This window comes from Gigantopelta aegis, chromosome 9 (genome assembly GCF_016097555.1).
Source record: "Gigantopelta aegis isolate Gae_Host chromosome 9, Gae_host_genome, whole genome shotgun sequence".
Taxonomy (NCBI): Eukaryota; Metazoa; Mollusca; class Gastropoda; order Neomphalida; family Peltospiridae; genus Gigantopelta; species Gigantopelta aegis.
This window is the reverse complement of record NC_054707.1, coordinates 60,413,283-60,427,123: the sequence shown is the minus strand read 5'-3', so window position 1 is coordinate 60,427,123 and position 13,841 is coordinate 60,413,283. Positions and strand designations below refer to the sequence as shown.

Genomic DNA, 13,841 nt, shown 5'->3' with positions numbered 1-13,841 from the left:
ACCACGACTGGTATATCAAAGGCTGTGGTATGTACTACCCTGTCTGTGGGATGGTGCATATAAAAGATCCCTTGCTGCAAATCGAAAAAGAGTAGCCCATGAAGTGGCGACAGCGGATTTCCTCTCTTAATATCTGTGTGGTCTGACGCCATATAACTGTAAATACAATGTGTTGAGTGCATCATTAAATAAAACATTTCTTTCTTTCTTTCTTTTTGTTTTTCATTTTAGGATATGCTTATTCTCAGGGTATTACCGAGTCTGTTCTCGGTATGTTGATGGCCGTGTCTGCTCTGATTGGTATTGCGGGAACCATCGTTTATCCTTTCTTACGTCGGAAAATCGGACCGGAACGCACCGGCTTGTTCGCCCTTTCTTCTCAGAATGCATGTCTGTTGCTGTGTGTGGTTTCGGTATGGATGCCGGGCAGCCCATTTGACCCGTTCGGAACCGGCAAGACGGATTCAAACTGTACTGTCAGCAGTTTACAAGCTGGGAATGTCAGCCTGACCACGACTGGTGCTACCAGTCTAGTGTATGCAGCAGGGAATAATGTAAATGTGTTGTCTGTGATGTCCACGGTGGTCCCTCTTGGTGTCAATACTTCAACAACGGAGGGAAGTGGTTCGTGCGAGTCGGTGCCGGATTCGTATCTGTCGATTGGATTGCTGATGGCGGGAATAATGACTGCCAGATTCGGTAAGTTGGCTTTTCATGTCATGTAAATAATGAAATATTTCTTAAGTGATAAATTCCTAATATGGTTAAATCTGTGTTAAGCAGGCACCTAAAGGAGGATCAGTAAGTTGTCTTTTTAAACAATTGGTTGCTTAATACAGGTTTACAGTTACTGTATTTGGAAAATGGTGTTCTTTTCCATTTGAGATACAAAGATTAATTAGTAGAAACCATATAAGAAAATAATATTTAGTAAATAATCACGGCATTAAAAAGACGGTTTATTGGGTCTGTGACTCGGTTACCAAATCTGAATTCAAATAATATTTTGTAAATAATCACGGCATTAAAAAGACAGTTTATTGGGTCTGTGACTCGTTACCAAATCTGAATTCAAATAATACTTGCTAAATAATAACGGCATTAAAAAGACAGTTTATTGGGTCTGTGACTCAGTTACCAAATCTGAATTCAAATAATACTTGCTAAATAATCACGGCATTAAAAAGACAGTTTATTGGGTCTGTGACTCAGTTACTAAATCTGAATTCAAATAATATTTGCTAAATAATCACGGCATTAAAAAGACAGTTTATTGGGTCTGTGACTCAGTTACCAAATCTGAATTCAAATAATATTTGCTAAATAATCACGGCATTAAAAAGACAGTTTATTGGGTCTGTGACTCCAGTTACCAAATCTGAATTAAAATTGAATATATTAAATAATTAAATTGGACAAATGCTAATTTGAAAATTAGATAAAAACAATTCTTTTAAAAGCATTAAATTTACTACATTTTGTCTGGGTAACTGAAACTTGAATTTGCTACAGATTTTCTGTCCATATTCACCAAATTGCCAATATTTCAGGTTGAGCTTAAACTGTGCTATAATAAATAATAAAATAGAAATAACATATATTAATACCGATCATCGATTGGCGCACTACAACCGTACAGGAACGTTAACCAAACGAGTTGAGTGATATAAATTAAGATCGATTATGGGTAATAAATAGGATATTAAACTCGCAACCATTTCGTATCATGTTTATATCCCTCGATAAATAATTTTCGTGACAACTGAAAATTAGTTCACTCAAGACATAAACATGATATGAAATGGAAGCTTGTTTAATATCCTATAAATATATTTCATAAAATAATTACGTATTTGTCTTTTTTCCAGGTCTGTGGCTGGCTGATTTAGCCATCACTCAAGTATTTTTAGAAAATGTCATCGAGAGCGAGCGTGGTGTTGTGAACGGCGTACAGAGTTCTCTGAACCAGCTCATGGACATGCTCAAGTTTGCGATGGTCGTCGCCATACCAGTAGCTCACCTTTTCGGGTTTCTCATTCTCGTGTCGTTCGCTTTTGTCATCTGTGGAGCACTCTTCTATGCCAGCTATTCTCGAAAAGCTCGTGGCCATCTTTTTCACTTTGAGAAATGTGTCAAGAATAATAACAAATCCCCTTCCATTGGTGCCTAATGGTATAAAATATTGTAACGTCATTTTGAAATATCTGTGAACAACAGTAACACGTTTTTTCCTTTTATTGGTGCCTGATGTTATAAAATATTTATAAAGCCATTTTGAAAAAAAATCTGTGAACAACAGTTTTCCTTTTATTAGTGCCTAATGTTATAAAATAATCTGGATGTCTCTTATTTTTCATTTTGAAGAATGTGTAAATAGAGGATTTGTCATGAGTTTTTTTATATATGGAAAATGTCAACCAAGTCTGTGTTAATCGGTATTTGTTGAGGCTCTGCCGAGACAAATACCAACTAACAAGACAAGGTAGTGAATTCTATTTATTGTATAACATATCTAAAATAATATTTTAATTTGATATTTAGTAAATCACACTTGTAAAGTCACCGCCATCGGTACTATTTGATCATAATGATGAGCTCAAATGTAGCACTTTAACTAAATCTTATCAAAATGTTACATTCAGGTGTACAGGTCTTGATGGCTTGTAAGCAAAAAATTATTAACCGGGTTAGATAAAGCAAAATTCTTAAGAGTTTTGGATATTATAAGTAATTATAGGATAAAATAATATTTCTTCACCTGTAGGAGCTGATGTTATAGAACACTGGATTTCTCTCATAATAATTAGCGCCTAACCTAGCTGAAAACGACTTGGGAGCAGGGAGGGGCAATTAAAAATAATTATTATGTCAACAATTCATAAATGAATGTTAATTAACATTATTTTACTACCATACATGTTATATGTATATGTTTCTAATGTGCCTTGCCATACTGAAAACTTAGTGATAAGTGTGAGTGATTGTTGGTAAAAAAAAAAAAAAAGTGCTTGAAAAGTATGGGGTACATGTAAAAAAAAAATACTAAAATTTTGTGCGGAACTAGAGTAGTCATAAGCTACCAATTATCTCTGAAATGAGCAGCTTCACCCTCAATTTTTTTCTGATTCACTTTAAGGGTGATGGGTGGTAGTATTTATATCTGTGGTGTTTAAGTCAGTCGATGCACTGCAGGTATGAGTTTAAGCCATTTAGACGTCACTATTGTTGTCTGTGAGATTTGATTTGGTGGTATACACCCAGAACCACCCTTGCTAGTCCTTCTTTAACAGAATTTGGTTTACATTATTAGTCGGTTGATACAGTGAAACCTCTCAAAACCAGACCCTCTATAAACTGAAATTCCCTAAATACCGGACATGTTTAACTGTCCCTTTTTAAAAATCGGTACAAAACTTAACCTGTCTAAACCAGATACCTCTTAAATCCAGACATTTTACTTGGTCCTGAGGGTGTCCGGTTTAAAGGGGTTTCACTGTAGTATTATTTCCTTATGTTGTTATATTTTGTTTTTGACTGACAAAGATTAGGGGGTGTTTTATGTCTGCTCACGATATAAAGTTAAGCCTATATTAGAGATCTCTTTGCCGTGTATTGTAAAAAATTTAATATGATAACATGGTTTGTCTTGTATACTAAATGCTGAATAGTGCTAAAATTTGCCATAATATGCTTTACTATTACAGTGGTAAAGCAATGTTGCATAAAATTAACTGTGATGAAGATGCTAGTTACTTTATAATAATAGCAAGAAGGTGCCTTAATTTAAAAATATATACATGGTTTTTGTTTAATAGCAAGAAGGTGCCATAATTTAAAAATATATACATGGTTTTTGTTTAATATAATTAAAAATAATGTATTATGATCATATCTCTCTGAAACTTGCCTACATTGAATTACTTTTTGATAACTGCGAAGTCAAGGCACTACGTTTATTGACATTTAAGCAAACATACTAGGGTGACACTCCTTCTGCGTTCAAGCTATAGTGACACTCCATAATTGATGTATGCATTCATAGTCATCAAGCGTATTGGGAATAAAAATAATGCATAATAATGTAGATTAGAGACCCTCTGAAAATAAAGTGTTTACCCTTATAAAGAATTTTATAATATTATTATTATTATAAGGCAATACAATTTTTATTCCTAATACACTGCATTTGATATTGACAATACCAAAAAACACTCTGGTAATAACCTTTATATCTCACTCAAACTTGCATATCTTGAAATGTAATATCAATAGTTTTTATATTGTGATATCTCTCTCAAACTTGAATAACTTGGGATGCCTTTAAATGTAAAGTAAAAATGTTACTTCACATGTATGTTTGCCAAATAATCTGGACATGAATTGCAATGTAGTAAAAATATACCAAACATGGAATTCCTGAATAATCTACATATATGGTCATATTCAGTAGCCTGTTATCTCAAAGGGGAATAACCTGGTTATTTTGAATTGCAGTCATTATTTAAAAATAGCATTTCTTTAAATACTTGTTACATTGTGATGTAGTGGAAATATTATACTGGTATCAAATAAGTATTTTATTTCAGCATATTTGTAGTTATTGATTATTATTTGATTATTATTTAGTTATACAATCATGCAGTCTGTTGTGTTATAAATTTTTACTAATTAAATTATCATACATTTATTTAGATATTAACAGATATTGTTCATATTAATTTTAATAGTTTTTATATTTACAATGCATATTTAATTATATTTTGTTGGTGCACAATAATATTATTTAATAAATATATTTTGATTTTAATACCACCATATTTGTTGTTATATTTGTTAATAAATTAGCCCCCACCAAATTGTCATTAAACACGGTATATCAATGAACCATCTTTGTTAAAATAAAATAGGTTTTGAATATATTAGTCAATCTCCAAAGAAAAAAAGGTCACAGTGATCTGATCACAACAGAAGAATGTTGTTCACAACAGCAACCTAACAGTGTTTAATTCTTATTGTTGGTGCCAACAAATGCACATTTCCAAGATGGTTACAATATTTGTAAATTTTGAAAACTATGAGTTAAAAAAAAAAGCTTTGAGAACTAGGGCGAGTGAATTACATGAAAAATTGCTGTTTTTTTGTAACGGTTCATGAATTATCTGTTGGTAGCTATTAGTGTCTCTAGTAATGTCAAGGTCCTTCCATGTTAAGAGTATTTCCCTGTATATATTCGGCATTGAGATGAAATTAGCTTTTTTATTTATAATTTTACATTTTAGAACATGTCTTTCAATATTTAAGTTTTTGTATTGGCCTAAAAAGTGATCCGCTAAAGATTTTTTGGTAGGAAAAACCTATGATGCAACAGCAGGTTTCCTCTCTCTCTTGCGTTAATAACCATATGGTAGACATCAAATCGTCGTAGTTTAAAATGTACTGAGTTGTCATTAAATAAATCTGTCTTTTTACTGGTTTCACCGACTATAGCTTACATGAATCATAATGTCAGCATTGGTGCAGATAAAAAATATCTGTCAAGTCACAGGGCTCCTTCAGTTATAAATAGTAATGTCTTGCATAATTAAATGCCATCATTTTCTATCCAGGACTGTTGGCCACAATGAAAATGTCTTCACATTTTAGACTTTGAAAACCAGTAAAATTCCTGAAAAGAGAGAGAAAAAATACCATTATCTACATATATTTATAAATTAATAAATGTTTAGAAACACATAATGATTAAATATTTCCTAACTTCTTTTTACATATAGATATTTTTAATGCATAATCTTTGACTGTCCAATACTAAATGTGTACACTTTATTTGACCCATGTATTTGCCTTGCACCAAATCAAGGACTTTTATGTCAAAGTTTGAAGTGCACCATGAAATATTTACAGTGTAAAAACAACTGTACCGTGGCTTGGTAACATGTGGTAGTCTTTGGTTGCACAAATACTATTATCTATTACCTACTCCCAATAAAGGGCTGGATCTAGCTCAGTGAGTAGCGTGCTCGCCTGAGAGGGTTTAGTTGTAGGATGGAACTTCCTTGTTGGACACAATCTCTGATAGATTTTAAAAAATCCCAACCAGTGCCACATGACTGATATATCAAAGGTGTATGTGCAGTCCTGTCTGTGGTAAAATGCATATAAAAGATCCATTGCTGATAATGGCATAAATGTCTCAGATTTCCTCTAAGACAGTATGTCAGAATTATCAAATATTTAATCAATGTGCTCTAGTGGTGTGATTAAACAAAATAGACTTTAAATGTTTCCCAATAAATTAATATTATTTTATTTAGTGTTCAGATGTACACTAGAGGTTGAAATTAGTATTAAAAAAAGTATCTTAAATCTATGTTGTTTACTGTAAACAAACAGACTTGTCCTAGTCAATTAAACTAATTTTATTTTCCAGCTACATTTTTTCTCCTCTATTTTTCTGTTTAAATGAAAACAAAAGGTCTAATATGATGTTTACATCGAACACCCATGTGACCAAGTAAAAAGTGCCATTTAACAGGCATCTGGTTTAGATAGATTCTGTTGTGTACTGATATTTAAAATGGGACCATGAAAAACATCTAGTTTTGAGGAAATGTCAGTTGACAGAGGGTCCAGTTTAGAGGGGATTTCCCTGTATTTAAGTATTTGACTTTTGTATCCAGAGGGTCTAGTTTAGAGGGGATTTCCCTGTATTTAAGTATTTGACTTTTGTATCCAGAGGGTCCAGTTTAGAGGGGATTTCCCTGTATTTAAGTATTGACTTTTGTATCCAGAGGGTCCGGTTTAGAAGGGATTTCACTGTATTTAAGTATTTCACTGTATTTAAGTATCTGACTTTTGTTTCCAGAGGGTCCAGTTTAGAGAGGATTTCACTGTATTTAAGTATTTGACTTTTGTTTCCAGAGGGTCCAGTTTAGAGGGGATTTCACTGTATTTAAGTATTTGACTTTTGTATCCAGAGGGTCCAGTTTAGAGAGGATTTCACTGTATTTATGTATTTGACTTTTGTATCCAGAGGGTCCAGTTTAGAGAGGATTTCACTGTATTTATGTATTTGACTTTTGTTTCCAGAGGGTCCAGTTTAGAGAGGATTTCACTGTATTTAAGTATTTGACTTTGGTATCCAGAGGGTCCAGTTTAGAGGGGATTTCACTGTATATAAAGTATTTGACTTTGGTATCCAGAGGGTCCAGTTCAGCGAGGATTTCACTGTATATAAGTATTTGACTTTGGTATCCAGAGGGTCCGGTTTAGAGAGGATTTCACTGTATTTAAGTATTTGACTTTTGTTTCCAGAGGGTCCAGTTTAGAGAGGATTTCACTGTATTTAAGTATTTGACTTTTGTTTCCAGAGGGTCCGGTTTAGAGGGGATTTCACTGTATTTAAGTATTTGACTTTGGTATCCAGAGGGTCCGGTTTAGAGAGGATTTCACTGTATTTAAGTATTTCACTGTATTTAAGTATTTGACTTTTGTTTCCAGAGGGTCCAGTTTAGAGAGGATTTCACTGTATTTATGTATTTGACTTTTGTTTCCAGAGGGTCCGGTTTAGAGGGGATTTCACTGTATTTAAGTATTTGACTTTGTATCCAGAGGGTCCGGTTTAGAGGGGATTTCACTGTATTTAAGTATTTGACTTTTGTATCCAGAGGGTCCAGTTTAGAGAGGATTTCACTGTATTTATGTATTTGACTTTTGTATCCAGAGGGTCCAGTTTAGAGAGGATTTCACTGTATTTATGTATTTGACTTTTGTTTCCAGAGGGTCCAGTTTAGAGAGGATTTCACTGTATTTATGTATTTGACTTTTGTTTCCAGAGGGTCCAGTTTAGAGAGGATTTCACTGTATTTATGTATTTGACTTTGGTATCCAGAGGGTCCAGTTTAGAGGGGATTTCACTGTATATAAAGTATTTGACTTTGGTATCCAGAGGGTCCAGTTCAGCGAGGATTTCACTGTATATAAGTATTTGACTTTGGTATCCAGAGGGTCCGGTTTAGAGAGGATTTCACTGTATTTAAGTATTTGACTTTTGTTTCCAGAGGGTCCAGTTTAGAGGGGATTTCACTGTATTTAAGTATTTGACTTTTGTTTCCAGAGGGTCCGGTTTAGAGGGGATTTCACTGTATTTAAGTATTTGACTTTGGTATCCAGAGGGTCCGGTTTAGAGAGGATTTCACTGTATTTAAGTATTTCACTGTATTTAAGTATTTGACTTTTGTTTCCAGAGGGTCCGGTTTAGAGGGGATTTCACTGTATTTAAGTATTTGACTTTTGTATCCAGAGGGTCCAGTTTAGAGAGGATTTCACTGTATATAAGTATTTGACTTTTGTTTCCAGAGGGTCCGGTTTAGAGGGGATTTCACTGTATTTAAGTATTTGACTTTGGTATCCAGAGGGTCCGGTTTAGAGGGGATTTCACTGTATTTAAATATTTGACTTTGGTATCCAGAGGGTCCGGTTTAGAGAGGATTTCACTGTATTTAAGTATTTCACTGTATTTAAGTATTTGACTTTTGTTTCCAGAGGGTCCAGTTTAGAGAGGATTTCACTGTATATAAGTATTTGACTTTTGTTTCCAGAGGGTCCGGTTTAGAGAGGATTTTACTGTATTTAAGTATTTGACTTTTGTATCCAGAGGGTCCGGTTTAGAGGGGATTTCACTGTATTTAAGTATTTGACTTTTGTATCCAGAGGGTCCGGTTTAGAGGGGATTTCACTGTATTTAAGTATTTGACTTTTGTATCCAGAGGGTCCGGTTTAGAGAAGATTTCACTGTATTTAAGTATTTGACTTTTGTTTCCAGAGGGTCCAGTTTAGAGGGGATTTCACTGTATATAAGTATTTGACTTTTGTATCCAGAGGGTCCAGTTTAGAGAGGATTTCACTGTATTTATGTATTTGACTTTTGTATCCAGAGGGTCCGGTTTAGAGGGGATTTCACTGTATTTAAGTATTTGACTTTGGTATCCAGAGGGTCCGGTTTAGAGAGGATTTCACTGTATTTAAGTATTTCACTGTATTTAAGTATTTGACTTTTGTTTCCAGAGGGTCCGGTTTAGAGGGGATTTCACTGTATTTAAGTATTTGACTTTGGTATCCAGAGGGTCCGGTTTAGAGAGGATTTCACTGTATTTAAGTATTTCACTGTATTTAAGTATTTGACTTTTGTTTCCAGAGGGTCCGGTTTAGAGGGGATTTCACTGTATTTAAGTATTTGACTTTTGTATCCAGAGGGTCCAGTTTAGAGAGGATTTCACTGTATATAAGTATTTGACTTTTGTTTCCAGAGGGTCCGGTTTAGAGGGGATTTCACTGTATTTAAGTATTTGACTTTGGTATCCAGAGGGTCCGGTTTAGAGGGGATTTCACTGTATTTAAGTATTTGACTTTGGTATCCAGAGGGTCCGGTTTAGAGAGGATTTCACTGTATTTAAGTATTTCACTGTATTTAAGTATTTGACTTTTGTTTCCAGAGGGTCCAGTTTAGAGAGGATTTCACTGTATTTATGTATTTGACTTTTGTTTCCAGAGGGTCCGGTTTAGAGGGGATTTCACTGTATTTAAGTATTTGACTTTTATATCCAGAGGGTCCGGTTTAGAGGGGATTTCACTGTATATAAGTATTTGACTTTTTTATCCAGAGGGTCCAGTTTAGAGAGGATTTCACTGTATATAAGTATTTGACTTTTGTTTCCAGAGGGTCCGGTTTAGAGAGGATTTTACTGTATTTAAGTATTTGACTTTTGTATCCAGAGGGTCCGGTTTAGAGGGGATTTCACTGTATTTAAGTATTTGACTTTTGTATCCAGAGGGTCCGGTTTAGAGGGGATTTCACTGTATTTAAGTATTGACTTTTGTATCCAGAGGGTCTGGTTTAGAGGGGATTTCACTGTATTTAAGTATTTGACTTTTGTATCCAGAGGGTCCAGTTTAGAGAGGATTTCACTGTATTTAAGTATTTGACTTTTGTTTCCAGAGGGTCCGGTTTAGAGGGGATTTCACTGTATTTAAGTATTTGACTTTTGTATCCAGAGGGTCCGGTTTAGAGAAGATTTCACTGTATTTAAGTATTTGACTTTTGTTTCCAGAGGGTCCAGTTTAGAGGGGATTTCACTGTATTTAAGTATTTGACTTTTGTATCCAGAGGGTCCAGTTTAGAGAGGATTTCACTGTATTTATGTATTTGACTTTTGTATCCAGAGGGTCCGGTTTAGAGGGGATTTCACTGTATTTAAGTATTTGACTTTGGTATCCAGAGGGTCCGGTTTAGAGAAGATTTCACTGTATTTAAGTATTTGACTTTTGTTTCCAGAGGGTCCAGTTTAGAGGGGATTTCACTGTATATAAGTATTTGACTTTTGTATCCAGAGGGTCCAGTTTAGAGAGGATTTCACTGTATTTATGTATTTGACTTTTGTATCCAGAGGGTCCGGTTTAGAGGGGATTTCACTGTATTTAAGTATTTGACTTTGGTATCCAGAGGGTCCGGTTTAGAGAGGATTTCACTGTATTTAAGTATTTCACTGTATTTAAGTATTTGACTTTTGTTTCCAGAGGGTCCGGTTTAGAGAGGATTTCACTGTATTTATGTATTTGACTTTTGTTTCCAGAGGGTCCGGTTTAGAGAGGATTTCACTGTATTTATGTATTTGACTTTTGTTTCCAGAGGGTCCAGTTTAGAGAGGATTTCACTGTATTTATGTATTTGACTTTTGTTTCCAGAGGGTCTCCAGTTTAGAGAGGATTTCACTGTATTTAAGTATTTGACTTTTGTTTCCAGAGGGTCCAGTTTAGAGAGGATTTCACTGTATTTAAGTATTTGACTTTTGTTTCCAGAGGGTCCAGTTTAGAGAGGATTTAACTGTATTTATGTATTTGACTTTTGTTTCCAGAGGGTCCGATTTAGAGGGGATTTCACTGTATTTAAGTATTTGACTTTTATATCCAGAGGGTCCGGTTTAAAGGGGATTTCACTGTATTTAAGTATTTGACTTTTATATCCAGAGGGTCCGGTTTAAAGGGGATTTCACTGTATTTAAGTATTTGACTTTTATATCCAGAGGGTCCGGTTTAAAGGGGATTTCACTGTATTTAAGTATTTGACTTTTATATCCAGAGGGTCCGGTTTAAAGGGGATTTCACTGTATTTAAGTATTGACTTTTGTAATCTAGTAAAAGAGAATTTTAACAGTTTTAAAATCAATGCTACACTTGACATGTGTACTACCTGTGGTTTGCGTTGAGCGTGTGGGTTAATTGTGATGTTGATGATGGAACTCTGTTTCGTGTCTCTCAGTGCTGACTGCAGACTGCTGCGGATTTCCTCAACTGTCTGGGCAAAGTAGCCTCGACCCCCAAACACATCTATCAGTTTTTCATATCGGGTATTTGGTACTAAAGATGTAGGCGGGGCTCTGAAATAAAATTATGTACATGTGTAAAGGTAAAGAAACAAATGACATGGGAACATATGTTCACAGATAAAACACTGACACCTCAGCATATTTTAAAATGTGGATATATGTTACAATGTTATTGTTTCGACACCATATATATGGATATAGGAGTGAGAGAGAGAGAGAGAGAGAGAGAGAGAGAGAGGGAGGGAGGGGAGGGGAGGGAGGGAAATGAGAGACTGATTGATGCAAAATGCCTACCAGTATATGAGACAGGTCTAATTTTTTTTTTAAATCTTACTGATACTCAGTGCCCACACTAGACTATTGTGTATATTTTACAGAAAATTTATCCAATTGAACACAAAAACCTACGTCAGACTGAGGTCATTCTCCTTCATGGTCTCCCAGCTGTCCTCGTCAACGCCCATCATGATGCCGTTGTTGTTGAGGATGATGATGATGACTGGCAGTTGATATCTATAAGTTACATTGCAAAATATTACTATCATGGTGATAACTGCTATGTTAATATTAACAGTACAGTAAATAAAATATATGTATAACACACACCCCTAAACATATTACAATTTAAAACTACAAAATTAATGTGTGTGTGTAAGTCCCTCAAGCCATCAGTTCTTCCATCCATCTGTCTATATCTCCTTCCATTTGTCTATCCACCCATCCATCCATCCATGATCCATCTATTCATCCTTCGATCCATCCATCCATCCATCCAAAATTATCTGTATGTTGGTCAGAACATTTGCAAAGATTAACTCTGAACAACAGCCTAAAAAACATCTGGAGATTTCTATTTTTGATTAAAAAAATACAAAGTTCCCAAAACAATTGCTCAGTCCCATCATTCACATACTCCATTATCAGTTATCATGACATTGAGGTATATATTTACATATAAAACACTAAACCTTTGTAACGTCTCAATTTCCATTCCTGAGAAGCCAAATGCACTGTCCCCCTGCACACAGATGATTCTCTTTCCTGGCTCATGATCTCTACACCAGATGGCAGCAGCAACAGCAAAACCAAGACCAACACCCATTGTTCCAAAAGTACCAGCATCCAGTCTATAAATTAAAACAACAAATCTTTAAAATGTGCAGCGATTTTATACAATTTGTGACTGTTATACATCGATAAATTTGACAAACAATTCTTATAGAACTAAACAATCATAGAATAAAATGCAAGGGACATAATTACAAAGAGTAAGATAGTGATAGGATAAGATGAAAAGCTTTACCAAACATAATAATCCCCTTTAAGTCAGTTATTAACAGGAAATGGGCCTCCTACTGCAAGTGAATGTCAGTTATATGTGTTCATTCAGTGCATCTGTTCATCCATCCCACCATCATCAAGTAGCAATACATTTTCAGGCCTCCCAGCCACTTGTACATATTAAAATATAGGAAATATTTGCATACCAAAATATAGGAGTATTATAGGAATTTTGAGGTCAAATATAGGAGTTTTATACGAAAATTTGGACCGATTATCATGATTATAGGCATTTTACACAGATTTTTAAAGACATTTACATTACTAATGGTATGTCCTTACCATGCATATGTACACAAAATACCATCTACTACCTCAACAAACAGGATTGAAAATTAGCAGTCGCCCGGTTGCCCGTAGCGACCTTTATTGACTGTGGGCGACTATGAATTTTACAAAGGTAGTCCGTTGGGTGACCATTGATTTTAGAATCTGGTGAATATGGTACCAGGTGAAAAATTAAGGCACTGAAACTGAATTGAATGTGACAAAACACACCTCTATTGTGCTGGTGTGAATTACGGATCTGGCAATAGACAACATTATAGAACATGTTCTATATTTTGACAACGCCAGACTTACCAGACTCAACCTCAGCTTCTGAGATTTTGGTCCGATGCTTTAAAAATATATAGCCTAAAACGTATTGCAAACACATCATGTTTTTGGGGGTTTTGTTTTTTGAAGTTGTCGGATTAATAGACTGGATACGCCATAATTATTTAGTAGACCTACTTTTTGACATTATTCAATATATTAATCGTATTTAATTAGCTTATATTATTCTGGCACAAAATAAAATTTTAATATGTACTTTTAACTCACACTAACAATGAAATATTTATGTCCAGTGATCCAATGTTTGTGTGTTATGTGTATGTGTGTGTTTGTGTGTTAAGTGTGTGTGTGTGTGTGTGTGTGTTTTAAGTGGTTGTGTTAAGTGTATGTGTGTGTGTGTTAAATGTGTGTGTGTGTATGTTATGTGTGTGTATGTGTGTGTGTGTTAGTGTGTGTCTGTGTGTTAAGTGTGTGTGTGTGTTAAGTGTGTGTCTGTGTGTGTGTGTTAAGTGTGTGTCTGTGTGTGTGTTAAGTGTGTGTGTGTGTCTGTGTGTGTCTTAA

The 13,841-nt window shown here is 34.8% G+C and overlaps 2 protein-coding genes across 3 annotated transcripts in view; one reads left to right on the top strand and one right to left on the bottom strand.

Moving 5' to 3' along the window:
- Positions 1 to 3,813, top strand: part of LOC121382196 (solute carrier family 40 member 1-like) — a 29,988-nt gene extending 26,175 nt beyond the window's left edge. For both annotated transcript variants that reach the window (XM_041511719.1, XM_041511718.1), the window contains exons 7-8: positions 232 to 699; positions 1,869 to 3,813. In XM_041511719.1, the coding sequence (XP_041367653.1) occupies positions 232 to 699; positions 1,869 to 2,170 (770 nt within the window). In that variant the 3' untranslated portion in view covers positions 2,171 to 3,813. The remainder of the gene's footprint in view (positions 1 to 231; positions 700 to 1,868) is intronic.
- Positions 3,814 to 4,156: 343 nt separating this feature from the next.
- The window catches only part of LOC121382197 (2-hydroxyacyl-CoA lyase 1-like), a 29,686-nt gene continuing 20,001 nt past the window's right edge, over positions 4,157 to 13,841 (bottom strand). The window contains exons 15-18 of the mRNA XM_041511720.1: positions 12,350 to 12,508; positions 11,790 to 11,894; positions 11,246 to 11,432; positions 4,157 to 5,665 (exon numbers count right to left, since the gene is read on the bottom strand). Of these exons, the coding sequence (XP_041367654.1) occupies positions 5,633 to 5,665; positions 11,246 to 11,432; positions 11,790 to 11,894; positions 12,350 to 12,508 (484 nt within the window). The 3' untranslated portion in view covers positions 4,157 to 5,632. The remainder of the gene's footprint in view (positions 5,666 to 11,245; positions 11,433 to 11,789; positions 11,895 to 12,349; positions 12,509 to 13,841) is intronic.